The sequence below is a fragment of the Lepidochelys kempii genome, chromosome 2 (genome assembly GCF_965140285.1).
Source record: "Lepidochelys kempii isolate rLepKem1 chromosome 2, rLepKem1.hap1, whole genome shotgun sequence".
NCBI classification, from domain to species: domain Eukaryota; kingdom Metazoa; phylum Chordata; order Testudines; family Cheloniidae; genus Lepidochelys; species Lepidochelys kempii.
Genome location: NC_136381.1, coordinates 238,009,410 through 238,030,213, shown reverse-complemented (window position 1 = coordinate 238,030,213; position 20,804 = coordinate 238,009,410). Strand labels below are relative to the sequence as shown.

The following is a 20,804-nucleotide window of genomic DNA, read 5'->3' as shown; positions in this document are numbered from 1 at the left end:
CTGTTGCTGCTTATCCTCCCTTTCTAGTCTGGACCCCTGACCAGATTCCCAGCATCCTTTTCCTGTTTATTGCCCAACTGCAGTTTGTTGTTCTCACTCATTGTATCATGTCTAAAATTTGATTGCAAGTTCCTTAGTTAGAAGAAGGACCCTGCATTCCTTTTAATCTGTAAAGCTTGTAGCACACTTCAAGCTGTATAGGGTGATGATAAAGCACTTTTATTTTATTAAGATTTCACCTGGATCTAGGTTCATTTTTAACTTTCAGTTCTAGCTATAGGAGCTTCTGGCTTGGCTGAACTTGCCCAACATTTCCCATTATAAGATCCTATTTTCAGTTGCCTATAACTTTGCCAAACTTTAACCATTTGGGCTGAAATTTGCCATGCCAGATGCCCACATTCCCCATCCCGCTGGGGATGGGGAATTTGGGCAAGAGGTCAGGTAGCTGGAGTCTGGGACTGGGGAGAGAGAGAAATTGAGCAGTGTGTGAGGGAACTGGGATGGGCTGGACAAGGAGACTGGGGCAAGGTGCTAGGGAGTTGCAGTGAGGAGGGACTGGGAATAGCTGTTCAGAGAAACAGGGAATGATAGGAGGAGACTGGTAGTGGGGTTGGCGGGGGGACTGGGATAGGGAGTCTGGAAGGGGGAGACTTCAGACCTTAAACTACAATGTAAAATTAAACATTTAAGCAGCATTGTAGTTTAAGGTCTGAAGTCTGGCATTATTGTTAGGCATTCTTACCTTATACATGGCTGGAACCTTTGAGCTAACAATGGTCATGACAGTTTCAATAGTTTTAAAACCATCTCAAACCACTGTCCCAAATTTCAAAAAAATAGTATACAAAAACAAGTATTCTTGAGGGGGAGAGGTGATCTGATTGTTGTAAGTGAAATCCTGGGGAACAATTCCAATTAATATTTTAAAATTCAAAGAAGCAAGTTTTAATATAATTTTGTCTAGCATCAAATATGTGTGTGACTGCCTTCAATGCTCTCCATGGTTAGTTTTAAAAGCTACAAATTAACTAGTTAAGCTAAATTCCTTAATTTTATTAAACACCTGCATAAAATACAACATTTAAATTCTTCATGTGTTAATTTCCATTTACATTCAAGTGAGTAATTATGGCAGTGTTTAATTACAGACATATATTCTGAAGAATATGAAATAATTACATATGTCGAAACATACCAAAAAACTTCTTCACAAGTAATCATTTCTGGGCTTTAATTATCCAATTATTTTTAAAACAGTATTTTGAAAGTTTATAACTTATGAACTGAGGTATTATTAAAGGCCTCTTCCTTGAAGTCCTGAGCACTGACGAAGCCTTAATGTGAGTCCAGTTGATAAAAAGAGAATCCATGGTGTCAATTATTTTAATGAATGGCTCAAGGAAGGATGTTGAGAAATGGAGAGAAACCTATGGCTTATCTAAATAAACTGTTAATGTTTGGCAAGCTGTGTTGCAAATTGACTTTGTACTAGCCTGCTGCATACTAATTATCTGTGTGGACTCTGCTGCCATGCACTAGAAATTTCCTAATGCAGCAAAAGGATCCACACAGACATTATGTGGCAGACTACTGCAAGGTACATTTACACCCCTGCTTGCTGTGCAGTAACTATTCATCTAGATAGTGTGAAACTTCTGTTCAGCTCCCTGTAGGCAATAAACTTGTATCTGAATTAGGGTGAGGCATGTCAACATACACTATAGTATTTCTTTCCCATCAAATTGAAAATTACCACTGTTTCCTGAGAAGCATATTGCATTGCCTTACCTCAGTGCTTTTTAAAAGACCCTCCTCCCCTCCGCCCCCAAAATATCACCCATCCTCTAAAATTCCCAATCCAAAGTAATTTTTCTTATTAACTGTGTGTGAAAACTTGAGACCTGCTCCCCTTCATGGCACATAAAAAAGCCAGAGTGGTGCAAAAGGGCAAACAGCAGTGGCAAATGGAGTTTCAGAGAGAGTAGCTGCACATCCTGTTCTTGGAGGTAAAGGGACTTGGTGAGGGTTTCAGAGTAGCAGCCGTGTTAGTCTGTATTCGCAAAAAGAAAAGGAGTACTTGTGGCACCTTAGAGACTAACAAATTTATTTGAGCATAAGCTTTCGTGAGCTACAGCTCACTTTATCGGATGCATTCAGTGGAAAATACAGTGGAGAGATTTATATACATAGAGAACATGAAACAATGGGTGTTACCATACACACTATAACGAGAGTGATCGCTTAAGGTGAGCTATTACCAGAGGGAGAGCGGGGAGGGGGGGAACCTTTTGTAGTGATAATCAAGCTGGGCCATTTCCAGCACTTGACAAGAACGTCTGAGGAACAGTGGGGGGTGGAGGGGGAGAAATAAACATGGGGAAATAGTTTTACTTTGTGTAATGACCCATCCATTCAAGCCTAAGTTAATTGTATCCAGTTTGCAAATTAATTCCAATTCAGCAGTCTCTCACTGGAGTCTGTTTTTGAAGTTTTTTTGTTGAAGAATTGCAACTTTTAGGTCTGTAATCGAGTGACCAAAGAGATTGAAGTGTTCTCCAACTGGTTTTTGAATGTTATAATTCTTGATGTCTGATTTGTGTCCATTTATTCTGTTACGTAGAGACTGTCCAGTTTGACCAATGTACATGGCAGAGGGGCATTGCTGGCACATGATGGCATATATCACATTGGTAGATGTGCAGGTGAACGAGCCTCTGATAGTGTGGCTGATGTGATTAGGCCTTATGATGGTGTCCCCTGAATAGATATGTGGACGCAGTTGACAATGGGCTTTGTTGCAAGGATAGGTTCCTGGGTTAGTGATTCTGTTGTGTGGTGTGTGGTTGCTGGTGAGTATTTGCTTCAGGTTGGGGGGCTGTCTGTAAGCAAGGACTGGCCTGTCTCCCAAGATCTGTGAGAGTGATGGGTCATCCTTCAGGATAGGTTGTAGATCCTTGATGATGCGCTGGAGAGATATTAGTTGGGGGCTGAAGGTGATGGCTAGTGGCATTCTGTTATTTTCTTTGTTGAGCCTGTCCTGTAGTAGGTGACTTCTGGGTACTCTTCTGGCTCTGTCAATCTGTTTCCTCACTTCAGCAGGTAGGTATTGTAGTTGTAAGGATGCTTGATAGAGATCTTGTAGGTGTTTGTCTTGTTTGGTCTGTCTGTTTGTTCATTTATTTTCTGGGAGAGTCATGTGTCTTGACTGTGGGCCCCTGAACAGTCTGGGTGAGTCAGGTCTGTTTGTGTCTTAGTGAGGGGAGGGCTATGTGGCTGGGACCCTTGGGTCCTTGATCAGCTCCAGTGTTTGATCAGTCCCAGAGGGTAATTCCTTCATGTTAATGAGGGAGTGGAGCTGAACAGCAAGGCCTGGTATATAAGTCATTTGCCTGGCTAACTCCTGAGTAGGAGAACAGGAGCAATCAGTGGAATTTCAGAGGGAGTTTATAGAGGGAATATGTAAGGTTTTCATTCTGTGTACATTTCTACACTCAGTACCATGATGTCCAGTGATGGAACAGTGGTTGTGACCTGCAATGGCTTTGCCACGTGTTTTTTTCCTTCCTGAAGCCAGAAATCAAACCAGAGAGGAGGCTTGATAGTTTATAATCACCAGAGGCAGGAGAACCGGGTGGCATTCTACATGGCTGGAGGCAGATGTGGATGGGTAGGCTGTGACCACCAGAGAGAAGAGGACCAGAAAGATTCCACACAGCTAGAAGAATCCTATCATTATGATATTCTTGGCATGGAAACTGAAGAAAATATCTCTGAAGATCCAGCTGGTCAAATGGAATGGAGAGGTGTACAGGACATAACTGTGGATGGATTCTCAGTCCAACCTACAAGACAATCAAGCATGCCCAGAAAAGAGGAAAACAGATGATCCTTGCTGGGGATTCTGTACTAAGAAGAATGGAAAGAACACTCTGCAAAGGACAGGTGGACAACAGGATGGTTGGTGTACACTCTTCCTGGAGCCAAGAAACGAGATGTAACTCTAAGATTGGATCGGTTTCTGAAGTTGGCAAATAATAATCCACTGATGATAGTGCATATCAACACTAATGACATGGCTTCACATGACATTTTACAGATTACAGATGACTTCAAGGAACTTAGAAGGGTGCTGAAGGAAAAGAATGTCCAAGTGATCACCTCTGAGATACTTCCTGCGTCGTAACTGAAGAAAGACAGAAGGCAGAAGCTTCTGGAAGTGAACACTTGACTAAGTAAGTAATGTAAGGGCTTTGGTGTTGTGGAACATTTGTATACCTTCTATGGGTAGAAGGGCTGTGTAGTGTGGATGGCCTCCATCTCAGTAGAAAAGGAACCAATCTTCTAGGGCACAGGCTGGCTAGACTAGTCAAGAGAGTATTTAACTAACAACAAAAAGGGAGGGTGAAATGAGGGAACAAATGAGCATGATTTAGCACGCAATCAAGATGTTGAGAACAAAATTAATGAAGACACCATAGGACATGAAGAGAAGAAATTCATATAATTGTCTATACACCAATGCTTGGAACATGGATAATAAACAAGAGGAATTGGAATAGTTCATTTATGAGCATAAATTCAACCGAGCCGATAGTATTGAAACCTGGTGGGAATATTTGCATGATTGGAATGCAAAAATCAGTGATTATAACTAAGGCTGTGAGTCTGTCACAGAAGTCATGGATGCTGTGACTTTCTGGGACCTCCATGACTTCTGCAGCTGCAATGGAGTGGCCCCAGGGCCAGCCTCACTGGCTGCTGCTGGGGTGGCCCTGGGTCAGCCACTGCTGGAGCGGCCCCGGGGCCAGCCACACCAGACACTGTTGAGGTGGCCTGGGGCAGCTGGCCCCAGGGGCCGCCAGAACAACAGTGGTCCAGGGGGTGGCCCCAGATCAGCAGTCCCTGAGCAGCTGCAGTCCTGAGGGCTGTCCCAGAGGCTGTTGGAGCAGTGGTCCCTGGGAGCCTTGGAGCAGCAGACGGCTGGGGGCAGTTAGCCCCCACCACTGGAGCAGGGACCAGCTGTTGACCCCCCGGGATCCCCAGAGCAGCAGTGCCCCGGGGCCACCCAGAGCAGCAGCACCCTGGGACTCCAGGAGCAGCTAAGATTTAGTCAGGAGTATTTTTAGTAAAAGTCATGGACAGGTCACAGGCTGTGAATTTTTGTTTATTGCCCGTGACCTGTCCATGACTTTTACTAAAAAAACCCATGACTAAATCTTAGCCTTAATAATAACATATTTAGGAAGGATTGAGTGGGCAGAAAGAATGGGAGAGTAACATTCTATATCAACAAGTCACCTGTTTCCAAGTCACTGACAATTAAGAACATGATCTTGAATGTTTATTGATCAGTGTTCTAACGGTTAAAGCACAGGATGGTATTCTAGTTGGTGTCTGCTACAGATCGCTAAATCACATGAGAACAGGATGACTGATTCCTTTAGCACCTATCTAACTATAACGTGAGGGAAAAAACCTCCATTATCATGTGGGACTTCAATCTGAGTGATATATGCTGAAGGTTTCATGCTGCCAGTACTAAAATGTCCTATGAATTTCTAAAAATAGATGATAATTTCCTAACTCAAAAAGTGTTGCATACAACATGGGGGAATTGTGTATTAAACCTCATCTTGACTGATAAAAAGGAATTGATTCCAGAAGTAAAAATTTGTGGTTGCTTAGGTGCAAGTGATCATAGTTTAATTACATTTATGTCCAAACAGAATAAAGTTCAAACCAATAATGTATACTTGGTCCCTTTAAAAGAGCCACTTTCACAAAGATGAAAACTATTATGGGCCAAATCAGCTGGGGAAAAAATTCAACAGAAAAATATAAATGATAATTGTGAACTGTTTAAGAACATTTTACTAGATACCCAAAAGCCACAATCCCAAAATTCAGAAAGAAGGCTACACTGGTTAAAAAACCAATCTGGCTTAGAGGGGAAAATAAAGGAGCTATCAAAAATTATATATATACGGGGGGGCCCTGGTATACATCTTCCCCATATCCCTTGTTTCGGATATCCGTCACTCATCAATAGGGGAACATGTTCCGATTTACATTGGTCCTGATCCGCATATCCGTCATTTGCATGGATCGGGCCGGACGTGATTTGCAACACATTCCCATATTGTACAGTACAGTACTGTACTTGCCTCCACCAGCCATGTTCAAGGCTTATTACCTATGAAGGATGTTCTCCATGCTGATTAAGGAGATGGCAGGTGAAGGACAGCTTAATGTAAAGGAGTTTTGGAAGTCCTACAACATCTTGAACGGCATGGAAAACATTGACGCACTGGGGGAAGAGGTCACTTCGCAATGTATGAATGGCATTTGATGTCATGCATGGCCAGATGCTGTCCACAGCTTAGTGGGATTTGATGCTGTTCCTGCTCTCGAGCAAGAAATTGTCGAGTTGGCAAAGAATGTCGGCTTCGAGGAGGTGGAGGAGGAGGATGTACAGGAGTTGTTGTAGTCTCATGCTGAGCAATTGACAAATGAGGAACTGATTGAGCTGGACTAACAACGGATATCCAAAGAAAGCAAGGACTACGATGACATAGGGCAGGAAGCCAGGAGTCTGATGAGAAAGAATCTCTCCTGTTTCTTTGGATTGTTGGATGAGATGACGGAAATCATACAGATCAGTGAACCTTTTTGTGAACCGTCTGCCAAAGTCTTTAGGGCTCTCAGTGATACAGTGGCTTGCTACAGGGAGATCTGTCATTCAAAGATTAGTGCAGGAGAGCAGATGTTGATAAAATCCTTTTTTAAGACTTCTGCAACCAAAAAGCCAGCCACAGGAAAGCCAGCCCAAGAAAACCCAGCCACCACCCCTACCTAAGTTTAGCATAATTGACACTGTTTTATGCTGTATTACTGTACTGTATTTACTGTATTAAAATGTTCTTTGAGTTTGAATGGTGTTAGTAGGGTTCTACATTATTTTAGTCAATGTTTTATAGAATCATAGAATATCAGGGTTGGAAGGGACACCAGAAGGTCATCTAGTCCAACCCCCTGCTTGAAGCAGGACCAATTCCCAGTTAAATCATCCCAGCCAGGGCTTTGTCAAGCCTGACCTTAAAAACTTCTAAGGAAGGAGATTCTACCACCTCCCTAGGTAACGCATTCCAGTGTTTCACCACCCTCTTAGTGAAAAAGTTTTTCCTAATATCCAATCTAAACCTCCCCCACTGCAACTTGAGACCATTACTCCTCGTTCTGTCATCTGCTACCATTGAGAACAGTCTAGAGCCATCCTCTTTGGAACCCCCTTTCAGGTAGTTGAAAGCAGCTATCAAATCCCCCCTCATTCTTCTCTTCTGCAGGCTAAACAATCCCAGCTCCCTCAGCCTCTCCTCATAAGTCATGTGTTCCAGACCCCTAATCATTTTTGTTGCCCTTCGCTGGACTCTCTCCAATCTATCCACATCCTTCTTGTAGTGTGGGGCCCAAAACTGGACACAGTACTCCAGATGAGGCCTCACCAATGTCGAATAGAGGGGAACGATCACGTCCCTCGATCTGCTCGCTATGCCCCTACTTATACATCCCAAAATGCCATTGGCCTTCTTGGCAACAAGGGCACACTGCTGACTCATATCCAGCTTCTCGTCCACTGTCACCCCTAGGTCCTTTTCCGCAGAACTGCTGCCTAGCCATTCGGTCCCTAGTCTGTAGCTGTGCATCGGGTTCTTCTGTCCTAAGTGCAGGACCCTGCACTTATCCTTATTGAACCTTATCAGATTTCTTTTGGCCCAATCCTCCAATTTGTCTAGGTCCTTCTGTATCCTATCCCTCCCCTTCAGCGTATCTGTCACTCCTCCCAGTTTAGTATCATCTGCAAATTTGCTGAGAGTGCAATCCACACCATCCTCCAGATCATTTATGAAGATATTGAACAAAACCGGCCCCAGGACCGACCCTTGGGGCACTCCACTTGATACCAGCTGCCAACTAGACATGGAGCCATTGATCACTACCCGTTGAGCCCGACAATCTAGCCAGCTTTCTATCCACCTTATAGTGCATTCATCCAGCCCATACTTCCTTAACTTGCTGACAAGAATACTGTGGGAGACCGTGTCAAAAGCTTTGCTAAAGTCAAGAAACAATACATCCACTGCTTTCCCTTCATCCACAGAACCAGTAATCTCATCATAGAAGGCGATTAGATTAGTCAGGCATGACCTTCCCTTGGTGAATCCATGCTGGCTGTTCCTGATCACTTTCCTCTCATGCAAGTGCTTCAGGATTGATTCTTTGAGGACCTGCTCCATGATTTTTCCAGGGACTGAGGTGAGGCTGACTGGCCTGTAGTTCCCAGGATCCTCCTTCTTCCCTTTTTTAAAGATTGGCACTACATTAGCCTTTTTCCAGTCATCCGGGACTTCCCCCGTTCGCCACGAGTTTTCAAAGATAATGGCCAATGGCTCTGCAATCACAGCCGCCAATTCCTTCAGCACTCTCGGATGCAACTCATCCGGCCCCATGGACTTGTGCACGTCCAGCTTTTCTAAATAGTCCCTAACCACCTCTATCTCCACAGAGGGCTGGCCATCTCTTCCCCATTTTGTGATGCCCAGCGCAGCAGTCTGGAAGCTGACCTTGTTAGTGAAGACAGAGGCAAAAAAAGCATTGAGTACATTAGCTTTTTCCACATCCTCTGTCACTAGATTGCCTCCCTCATTCAGTAAGGGGCCCACACTTTCCTTGGCTTTCTTCTTGTTGCCAACATACCTGAAGAAACCCTTCTTGTTACTCTTGACATCTCTTGCTAGCTGCAGCTCCAGGTGCGATTTGGCCCTCCTGATATCATTCCTACATGCCCGAGCAATATTTTTATACTCTTCCCTGGTCATATGTCCAACCTTCCACTTCTTGTAAGCTTCTTTTTTATGTTTAAGATCCGCTAGGATTTCACCATTAAGCCAAGCTGGTTGCCTGCCATATTTACTATTCTTTCGACTCATTGGGATGGTTTGTCCCTGTAACCTCAACAGGGATTCCTTGAAATACAGCCAGCTCTCCTGGACTCCTTTCCCCTTCAAGTTAGTCCCCCAGAGGATCCTGGCCATCCGTTCCCTGAGGGAGTCGAAGTCTGCTTTCCTGAAGTCCAGGGTCCGTATCCTGCTGCTTACCTTTCTTCCCTGCGTCAGGATCCTGAACTCATGTATAAATGTATATGTATGAACTTATGTATAAATGTATACTGTATAACCTGTTGTAAAAAGGTACACTGTTTAGGCAAAAAGAGCATTGTCATAGGCAAGTGTGGTGAAGTTGTAAATGCATTCCCCCCTGCCCCCCATTCCATTATTTCTTTTGGGGAAATATTCCCTGGTATACGTTGTTTCGGTATCCATCGTCCTTTTCATGAATGCAACCCCAATGTATACAGGGGACCCCCTGTATTTGGGAAAACAAAGGGAAAAAGGGAAGTTGATAACTGTGAATATATATCAGAAGCCAGGAATTGTAGCATATTGATAAGAGAAGCTAGAGGGCATAAGGAGAAATTTGTGGCCAGCAGAGTTTTAAAAACAACAAGAAGGAGTTTTTAAATTATATTAGGAATAAAAAGAATCCCAATAATAATATTGATCCACTACTAGATGGAAATGGTAGAATTCTCAATAACAATGCAGAAAAGCAGACATATTCAATAAATATTTCTGTTCTCTATTTGAGAAAATGCTGGATGATATATTCAAATTAGGGCTGTCAAGCGATTACAAAAATTGTGATTAATCACGTGATTAAAAAAATTAATCATGATTAATTGTGCGATAAATCACACTGTTAAACAATAATAGAACACCATTTATATAAATATTTGTGGATGTTTTCCACATTTTCAAATATATTGATGTCAATTACAACACAGAATACGAAGTGTACAGTGCTCGCTTTATATTTATTTTTTATTATAAATATTTGCACTGTAAAAATAAAAGAAATAGTATTTTAATTCACCTAATACAAGTATTGTAGTGCAATCTCTTTATCATGAAAGTTGAACTTACAAATGTAGAGTTATGTACAAAAAATAACAGCATTCAAAAATAAAACAATGTAAAACTTTAGAGCCTACAAGTCCACTCAGTCCTACTTCTTGTTGAGCCAATCACTCAGACAAACAGTGTCACCTAAAAGTGAGAACAGGTGTTCGCATGGCACTGTTGTAGCTGGCATGGCATGATATTTACTTGCCAGATGCGCTAGATTCATATGTCCCTTCATGCTTCAGCCACCATTCTAGAGGACATGCGTACATGCTGATGATGGGTTCTGCTCGATAACGATCCAAAGCGGTGCAGACCAACGCATGTTCATTTTCATTATCTGAATCAGATGTCACCAGCAAAAGGTTGATTTTATTTTTTGGTGGTTCAGGTTCTATAGTTTCCACATCGGAGTGTTGCTCTCTTAAGACTTCTGATAGCATGCTCCACACCCCGCCCTTCTCAAATTTTGGAAGACACTTCAGTTTCTTAAATCTTGGGTCAGGTGCTATAGCTATCTTTAGAAATCTCACATTGGTACCTTCTTTGCATTTTGTCAAATCTGCAGTGAAAGTGTTCTTAAAATGAACAACATGCTGGGTCATCATCCAAGACTGTTATAACATAAAATATATGGCAGCATGTGGGTAAAACACAGAGCAGGAGACATACAATTCTCCCCCAAGGAGTTCAGTCACAAATTTAATTAAGGCATTATTTTTTTAACGAGTGTCATCAGCATAGAAGCATGTTCTCTGGAGTGGTGGCCAAAGCATGAAGGGGCATATGAATGTTTAGCGTATCTGGCATGTAAATATCTTGCAATGCCAGCTACAAAAGTGCCATGCGAACATCTGTTTTCACTTGCAGATGACATTCTAAATAAGAAGCAGGCAGCATTAAGAACATAAGAATGGCCATAGTGGGACCAAAGATCCATCTAACCCAGTATCCTGTCTTCTGACAGTGGCCAATGCCAGGTGCCCCAGAGGGAATGAACAGGTAATCATCAAGTGATCATTCCCTGTTGCTCATTCCCAGCTTCTGGCAAACAGAGGCTAGGGACACCATCCCTGTCCATCTTGGCTAATAGCCATTGGTGGACCTATCTTCCGCGAATTTGTTTTTTTCTTTTTTGAACCTTGTTATAGTCTTGGCCTTCACAACATACTCTGGCAAAGAGTTCCACGGGTTGACTGTGCGTTATTTAAAAAAATACTTTCTTTTGTTTGTTTTAAACCTGCTGCCTATTAATTTCATTTGGTGACCCCTAGTTCTTGTGTCATCAGAAGGAGTAAATAACACTTCTTTATTTACTTTCTCCACACCTGTCTTGATTTTTTCGACCTCTATCTTATCATTATCTCCAGTAAATGTAAACAAACTTGTTTCTCTTAGCAATTGGCTGTACAAGAAGTAGGACTGAGTGGACTTGCAGGCTCTAAAGTTTTACATTGTTTTGTTTTTGAGTACAGTTATGTAACAAAAAAATCTACATTTGCGAGTTGCCCTTTCACAATAAAGAGATTGCACTACAGATTGCACTACTTGTATGAGGTGAATTGAAAAATACTATTTCTTTTAATAATTTTAAGTGTAAATATATGTAATAAAGATAATATAAAGTGAGCACTGTACACTTTGTATTTGGTGTTGTAATTGAAATCCATATATTTGAAAATGTAGAAAAACATCCAAAATATGTAATAAATTTCAATTGGTATTCTATTGTTTAACAGTGCAATTAAAACAGCAATTAATCATGATTAATTTTTTTAATCACAATTAATTTTTTGAGTTAATCACGTCTGTTAATTGTGATTAATCAACAGCCCTAATTCAAATCATATAATCAAATACTTTCCCATCCAACATTAACTTAGGAACATGTTAAAGAGCAGTTACTAAAGTTAAGCATTTTTAATTCAGCAGATCAAGATAACTTGCTTCCAGTAGTTATAAAAGAGCTGGCTAAGGAGCTCTATGGAGCTTTATTGTTGATTTTTCAATAAGACTTGGAACTGTGGGATGTTCCAGAGGATGAAAAGAAAGCTAATGTTATGCTAATTTTTAAAAAGAGTAAATGGGATGAGCTGGGTAATTAAAGGACTGTAAGCCTGATATCGATCCCAGGCAAAACAATAATAAGTTATAAGTATAATAATAAGTTATAAGTCCCCCATCCTGAAAGTATGGCCTTCATTCTTTGTTCCTATATGTGTAACTGTACATTTGGTCATATTTAAACATACCTTGTTTTCTTTTAGAGTAGCAGTCGTGTTAGTCTGTATCCGCAAAAAGAAAAGGAGTACTTGTGGCACCTATGAGACTAACAAATTTATTTGAGCATAAGCTTTCGTGAGCTACAGCTCACTTCTTCGGATGCATACAATAGAAAATACAGTGGGGAGATTTATATACACAGAGAACATGAAACAATGGGTGTTACCATACAGACTGTAACAAGAGTGATCAGGAAAGGTGAGCTATTACCAGCAGGAGAGCGGAGTGGGGGGGAACCTTTTGTAGTGATAATCAAGGTGGGCCATTTCCAGCACTTGACAAGAATGTCTGAGGAACAGTAAGGGGGGAAATAAACAAGGGGAAATAGTTTTACTTTGTGTAATGACACATCCACTCCCAGTCTTTATTCAAGCCTAAGTTAATTGTATCCAGTTTGCAAATTAATTCCAATTCAGCAGTCTCTCACTGGAGTCTGTTTTTGAAGTTTTTTTGTTGAAGAATTGCCACTTTTAGGTCTGTAATCGAGTGACCAAAGAGATTGAAGTGTTCTCCAACTGGTTTTCGAATGTTATAATTCTTGACGTCTGATTTGTGTCTATTTATTCTTTTACGTAGCAATACAAATAATTTTATATCTGTGATCTGTCTTCTTCATTGTTTACTGCACCCCCAATCTTTGTGTCACCTGTAAACTTTATCAGTAATAATTTTATGTTTTTTCCAGGTTACTGATAAAAATGTTAAATAGCAGAGGGCCAAGAACCAATCTCTGCAAGACTCCAGTAGAAACAAACCTGTTCTATGATGGTTTCCCATTTGCAATTACATTTTGAGACCTATCAGTGAGCCAGATTTACTGCATTTAATGTGTGCCATGTTGACTTTGTATTGTTCTAGTTTCTTAACTAAAATACCATGCAGTACCAAATCAAATGCCTTACAGAAGTCTAAGTATATTACATCAATGCTATTATCTTTATCAACCAAATTTGTAATCTCATCAAAAACAAGACATCAAGTTAGAGAAGATCTATTTTTCACAAATCTCCATGTTGATTGGCATTAATTATATCACCCTCTTTTAATATTTTATTAATTGAGTCCCATATGCAGGTCATACTTACAGGGTGGGGGATGCTGCCCTGAGAAGCAGTGATTGAAAAATATGTGAGGGTTGTGGTAAATAATCAACTGAACATGAGCTCCTAGTGCGACACTGTGGCCAAAAAGGCTATTGTGATCCTTGGATGTATAAAATGAGGAATATTGAGTAAGTGTAGACAGATTATATTATCTCTGTATTTGGCCTGGTACGACTGCTGCTGAAATATTGTATCCAGTTCTGGTGTTCACAATCCAGGAAGGATATTGAAAGATTGAAGAAGGTTCAGAGAAGAGTCACAAGAATAATTAAAGGATTGGACAACCTGCCTTTTAATGAAAGACTCAAGGAGCTCAATCTTTGTATTTTAAGAGAAGGTTAAGGGTGATTTGATCACAGTTTAGAAGTACCTACATGGGGAACAGACACTGGATAACAGATGTCTCTTCAATCTAGCAGATAAAGGTGTAACAGGATCTGGTGGCTGGAAGTTGAAGCCAGACAAATATAGATTAGAAATAAGGCACACATTTTAAACAGTGAGAGTAATTAACTATTGAAACATTTTACCCAGGTTTATGGTGAATTCTTTATCGCTGGAAATGTTTAAATCAAGACTGGATGTTTTCTAAAAAATCTGCTCTGGTTTGAATGGAAATTAACACAGGGAAGTCCTATGGCTTGTGTCATGCAGGAGGTTGGATTAGATGATCACAATGGTCCCTTCTGGCCTTTTGAATCTTCTGGCCTTTGAAAAACTCTTTATTCTGTTAAGGGAGGATTTCCCGAATACAGACACTGTGGGGACAGCCATCAGACTGCCTCCTGAGGACTTCCTTATAAATTCTGCTCTAGGGGGCTTGCAGGGTGATGGTTGTGTCAGTGGCTGGGCCTCAGCAAGCAGTGCTGCATAGATTTCAAGTAGAACTCTGATGCATAAGGTAGACCTGGATGGTATATGTAGCTTAGATGGCTCCAGGGCCATCTAAATTATGCTAGGGGTTTCTCCACCCTCCAAAACAGCCCAGGATCAGGAGGGTGCAAAGCTCACTTAAAGGCACTGTGGCTTCCCTGTTCCCTCTCCCTTGGCTGTCAATTCTGTGTTAGTGCTCTTAGAGGTTCTGCACAGAATCTCACTGTGATGTTGCACTCCATATTTTTATAAAAATATGTTTATAAGTGTGGATATGATGTAACAGGAATATGCTTTATGCAAAAGGTCTCTTGTAAGGTATCATTACAAAGCTTATAATCTACTGAGTGTGGTCATCCTATTTGTATGAATGTATCATTCTTGTATCTGAAACTAGGAATATGAAATATAACTCTGAGGTCCTACTGTAATTATGCAATGCGTGGGCCATTAATGGTGCTTTGGAATCTTGATGGCTCCCATTAAACAGGACAGTTGGTTGTAAATAGCTCTGTTTACTTGTAAAACTTGCTTATACGTGTGTGCCAGTGAGTGGGTAATGAAGTCTCACAGGACATGTGATCATGTCATCTGAACTGGAATCCATCTATAACCTGGTGCTTTTCCATTTAGAAGGAGGGGCGGGAACCCAGAGAGAGACAAAGGATTCCCGCCTTGTGCCACAGCTATTAAAGAGGGTGGAACAGAACAAAGGGGGTCCCAGTCATGTGGAATCCCCTGCTTTTCACCTAAGATGCCTGCTGGAACTAACAAGGTCTGTACCCGGGGAAAGGCTTGGGCCCAGACTAGGAAGGAGTCTAGTCTGTGAAAGAAGCTTATTGGAACATCTCTAAGTGTGAGATTTACCTGTATTCAGTTTCTTAATGTATTAGGCTTAGACTTGCATGTTTTGTTTTATTTTGCTTGGTAACTTACATTGTTCTGTCTGTTATTACTTGAAACCACTTAAATCCTACTTTTTATACTTAATAAAATCACTTTTGTTTATTAATTAACCCAGAGTAAGTGATTAATACTTGGGGGAGCAAACAGCTGTGCATATCTCTCTATCAGTGTTACAGAGGGCAGACAATTTATGAGTTCCCGCCCCTCCTTCTAAATGGAAAAGCATCAGATTATAGATGGATTCCAGTTCAGATGACATGAGGCCTCAATGAGGATCTGGGTCCCATGGTGCTAGCACTGTACAAATACATGGGAAGACATGATCCCTTCCCCCAAAAGCTTGCAGTGTAATCTGAAGCAAGTTTTAACAATGGGTATAGTAAACAGTAGGAGGAAAAATGGGCGGGAGTACAAGAATAACAATAAGATCACATATTTACATAGGTTAGCTACTGCATAACTAGTTGATTCCAAATCATTTTAAAGGTGTGTTTTTTAAATTTATGAATAAATAAGTAAAACTAGCTGTCCCTGATTGTTGTTCAAGTTAACTCTGTGACTCCAATAAGAGTGGATGCATATTAAACCCTTCGCATAATTACCAACCTAGGGCCAGACAGTGATGCCCTAACTCATATTGAGTAATTTACTTTACAAGTCTTCCCATTGTCTTCAGTGGAACTATTTATGTTGTAAATTACTACTCAGCATAAATAAAAGTGTCAAGTCTGGTCCTAATGAATCCTAATCTAGCACTAGCAGAGAACTCATCTCTGTGGGAAAAGGGGGATTACTGTACCTGCCTGCTACTAAGGTTGGTCCTGGGGAATCAACAACAGATTAAATAGTCCCATAAAGATATTATATCCACCTCCTTTCCTCAGGACTAAAACATAAGCCCCTCCTTTAACATATGAAGTCCCTCCTATCAATGACAGCAAAATATCAGCATCCACAGAAAAAAAATACTCTTCTCTCTTTTATCTTTTTCCAAAATAAATTGTCTCTTATTCTTACTCTTTAAATACTTACTCCTCCCTTCATTGCCACTGTAATCAAAATACTCTGCCTCACTCCAGATAGAGGTGATTTAAGGTGTTAACCCCTTATCCGCTCCCTGGATGTTAGTGTCCCAAGCAAAGAGGGGCCTGGCTGAGCTGCATTGGGATTTATATATGGCATTGGACTATTTTCTTTTTTCTTTTCTTTTTGCTTTTTTCCTGTTTCTTTTGCCAGAAACTACATAAAAAAGGTTGTTGAAATAATGTTTAAATCCCCAATCATATTTACCTCTCCTTGGGTAAGGATCACTCACAACCTAACAGGTTTGACTGAATTTGTCCAGGTATTTCTTTAGAAAATAAAATATTTTTTATGAGATCAAAATACGGAATCTCCTTATAGTGTCTTTGAAAGTGAAATATTCCATTATCGCACTTGGAGATGACAGTTTTGGCAGCTGTATGGTATGTTAGAAAACAGGAATCTCATTGGTTAAATTTATTGTAATGATTTGTGAATTATACAGACATAGTGATGATTGATTCCCTTTGTGATAAGAATACAAGCAGCTTAGATAACAAAACTGTAAAGCCGCAAACAAGATGATGATCTTCTCACATAAAAATATCTCTTAGGCTTGCAAGCAGCTGATCATAAAAATATTCTAAAACGGTCAGGGATATCCATCCAATCAGATCACTTTTACAGTCATGTTTACTATGTTGTGGAGGGTATGAGACACCTCTTGATGTTCCCAAAGGGTATCATTTGATCTTAGGCTAGCTGTGTGCTAAAATTGTCAATTTAACTAAATGGTAATATGTTAATAATTAATTTGTCATTTATTTACATATTCATTTGTATTGTGATAGCAATTAGAGGCCCCAATCAAGGATCAAGGACTCATTTTGGCAGGCACTGTTGTATGCACACATAATAAAAAGATGGTTCCTGCCTGCAAAGAACTTACAGTCTAAACATATGATAAGACACAACGATGGAGATGAACAACAAATGGGAAAGGGGATGCTGGGAAAGGGGGTAACAATAGTTGTAGTGATCTATTTGGTAAAATGAGCAGTGTAAAAGTACCATCCACTTCTTAGCTTCCAGTTATTGCACAAGATGTCTTATTGTTTTGTATAAAACAATATTCTTAATTAAAAGGTAGATCTTTTCCTGGCACCCAGGCCAAGTAATTTGGCTGGGCAATGAGGTTTTTCATGGGAAAGGAATCCTTATACACATGCCACTGAGCAGCACTGATGTCTGTTCCATGTCTTCTTCTTAAGCCTCGGGTCTGGAGAAGCCTCCTCTCTTTTGCCCTTGCTCCACTGATAAGAGGGAGACAATTACCAGTGAATCTTCATAATAGTGGACCCACGAATCCTCCCTCAAACTACTGTTGCACATGGCTGGGGTATGAAACTAAGCTATAGCCATAGAGCTAAGTTTTATGGTGTGGAAAGATCATGTAAACCCTGTGCAGGCTTCCAAAATCTTGTTCCCTCCCACTCTTATGCTCAGATGAACCACATCAGTCCCTGTACATCTGGGACCCGTAACACCCTTGGGGCATGAAGATTAGCCACACGACTTGCCCTTAAGTAAGAAAATTCAAGTTCTGAGCCAAGATTGCAATCAGTATAATTCATGGAGTACTGTGTCAAGTATTGAACTTTAATGATTAGTCATAAGACCCACTTCTTCATTCCAAAAATACACTTGTGCAATTCACATTGAAGTCAGTGGGACTTGCATGCATATCAAAGGGCAGAAGAGACCATAATTGGGAATTTTTATTAGCCAATCTGACCCTTTCATTTTCCCTCATCAGATTTTAATTTAAAATGACATGATGCATCTTATTTACAGTCTTCCTGTATTGTTTTGTCAAAGATGTAGTTACAGTTGACTGAATTTTCTAAAAGCTATTATGAATTAATATATAAATAACTGGTTGTGTACTTTGGAGTTATATTGCCATTTTTAAAGGGAGAAAGATTTATATTATGGATCCTACCATTCTATTTTAATAATCTAACGTACAAAAGTGGCAAATTTCACCATGATCTATATAGATTAGTTTGACATGCAGATTTAATATTAGACATGTTGTGATACACTAATATTGTGACTGTCTTGAAAAAGTATATTCTGCATTTTTATCATACACTGCTTTCGAAGAACTGGGGATTGTTTGCTAAGATCACAAATTCTTACAGACAGCTTTGGATAGATTTTTTATATTAAAGACCTTCTTTCATAAAACACGCTTTGTGAAGTAAACTGAGGTAAATTACAAAATATAGAAGATAATTATTTGTAATTTCTACTGCAAATATTCCAGAAATGACTATTGCCAGCTGCTGGTATGGGCTTGAAGTGTAGTATCTGAAATACTAAAGCAGTTGGCTTTTATTTATGTATCGGGTTTTTAGGGTGTTTTGGTGAGAACATGAGAGCACAGAATCTACTGTTTTACACCATCAGCCATAGTTTAAGAAAAGATATTTTTAAAATTGATGCAAAGTATTTCAATTTAAATATATGTAACTACACAGCACATATTTCTTTACAAATGTGCGTATCTTTAGAATTTTATTTTCAACTTAACATATGGAAGAAACTACTTTTGTAATTGTCATTGTTGGCTCCATGGTTTAGGCTGGAGGTGCAGTGCATGGCTGGCACATACACCAAGCTGATGCTGTTACTTGTTATAAATTAGTTGTTACAGTACTTGGACAAAAAATAAGGCACTAGATGGCAAAATTGCTGCATGTCTGTCAGCTGCAGAAAGTCTGTCCAATTCCTTTGCTGTTTACAAGCCAGCAAACATATCAATCAAATTGCACTCGAGAATTTCAGAGAAAAGAGGCTCCATAAACCAACCCCTGTACTTGCATATTTTGTTTTGTTTAGGAAGGACTACTGAAACTTGACAACTGTAAATCACTGCAATGTGCATTCTGTTTAAAAGCAACCAGGTTGAAACATTTTCCTTAAAGATCCGACTCCATTAAGGAAACAGCAGCCTTTGCCTTCAGATCAAGCATTCCTTTACCGCAATTTGCTACTGCATCATTGCCAGAGGTCAATAAAGGTTTTGATTCAGTGTAAAGTAGACCTTGACTGGAGTTAATTTCTCAAAATTATCACATTACTGATGTTTGCGATATCTAGAAAGTCTCTGTTAAAGTCTGTCTTACCCTAGATGGGAAAAAACAGCAGCAGCAAGGGAAATCAGCTTATCTTTGCCTGAACTGTGTGCTTCAGGAGACCTCTAATTTAGTAACATTTGGATAACAAACCTTGAGGCTGGCATAAAGCTTCTCTTGGCACATTCTAAACAACTTTTAGTTTTATAAAAAGAAGCTTGTCCCACTAAGCTGTAGGTTTGTTGGAGCTGTTCAACGGTAGCTGTGCCCTGCAGCTCTTTTAGTGATAAATGAGCCATTTCAAATAAGTGGAGCTACAGCCAACTGTGCAGAAGGAATCATTAAAAAAAATTTAAATAGACATTTTTGAAGGTTAAAAATGCACAAACAAAGTATGTTAGACCAAAATAAATGCTGCTTCTTTTAATGGAAAAGATTGCTACTGGCTCAGTCTGCCAGCTTCAATAGGTGTGCCAAAAAGCCAAGGAATCTGGCAGAGTCCATAGATAGCAGTTCCATCTTTCATCTATATTTCTTTTCTGTATTTATCTTGCTTTAGAAAATGCAGGGAATGTCTTTTCCTTCCGACTTGGCACTTTTTCCAAACCACAGAAGTACACAGAGCAGCTTCTTGCAATTGTTTAGTTCCCTGCACAGTCTGGTGTTTGTGACTGTGTGAAATGTTTCTTTTTAATTTGGCAGAAATAAAAAGGAAAAATACTATTATAATGCTGTTTATTTTTATGAATAATAGTATATACAATTAAATTTTAAAATGAATACAATTAATTTTCTTAATTGGCTGTTATTGGGCTTAATACAAGGGCAAAATGCCAGATAACTATTTTTGGCATTCAGCTGCCCAAAAATAGTTTCCTTGTATAAGAAGCTATTCACAGAAGCTGAACATAAGAAATAATAATATTAACAACAATAATGGTGTTTAAGACTTCATGAATAACTCTTTTTTGACATTCAGTGAAAATATGATCTATTTTCTCTTGAATACAGTAACTCATATGTGCATAAGTAAAAAGTACTTGAATTAGCACTCAGGAGTCTGAATGTACCAAAATATGCATTTATTAACATCATCTGCTAAAACTCCTTTTTTCTCTCTGCAGGATCAATCAGTTTTTAGTTAAAAATAGCTTTCAAACACTTAGTCATCATTGTCTTTGGATGTGTCTACCTCAAACACCCCACAGCAGTATTTTTATAGTAATACAGCATGTCTGATTGGTTCAAGTGTAAGGTGCAGGTGGTAAATAAAGTACTTTTTGTACCTGTAGACTATCAATAGATGAGTTCTAGTTTTAAAAATCTGTCTCCTAAAAGACATCTCTCTCAGGCCCACGTATTTTAGGTAAAATGAGGTGTAAGGGCCTGATCAAGTTCTCATTGAAGTCAGTGAGATTTTTGTCATTTGACTTCAATAGGCACTGGATTAGACT

At 39.8% G+C, this 20,804-nt stretch overlaps 1 protein-coding gene across 3 annotated transcripts in view; it reads left to right on the top strand.

Annotated features, from left to right (window-relative positions):
- The window catches only part of ODAD2 (outer dynein arm docking complex subunit 2), a 199,788-nt gene that overhangs the window by 156,572 nt on the left and 22,412 nt on the right, over positions 1 to 20,804 (top strand). The window contains exon 20 of one of the 3 annotated variants that reach the window (XM_073334345.2): positions 3,499 to 3,523. The exons of the other annotated variants lie outside the window; for them this stretch is intronic. Within the exon in view, the coding sequence (XP_073190446.2) occupies positions 3,499 to 3,516 (18 nt within the window). The 3' untranslated portion in view covers positions 3,517 to 3,523. Of the gene's footprint in view, positions 1 to 3,498; positions 3,524 to 20,804 lie in introns of those variants that run through there. 3 annotated transcript variants of the gene reach the window in all.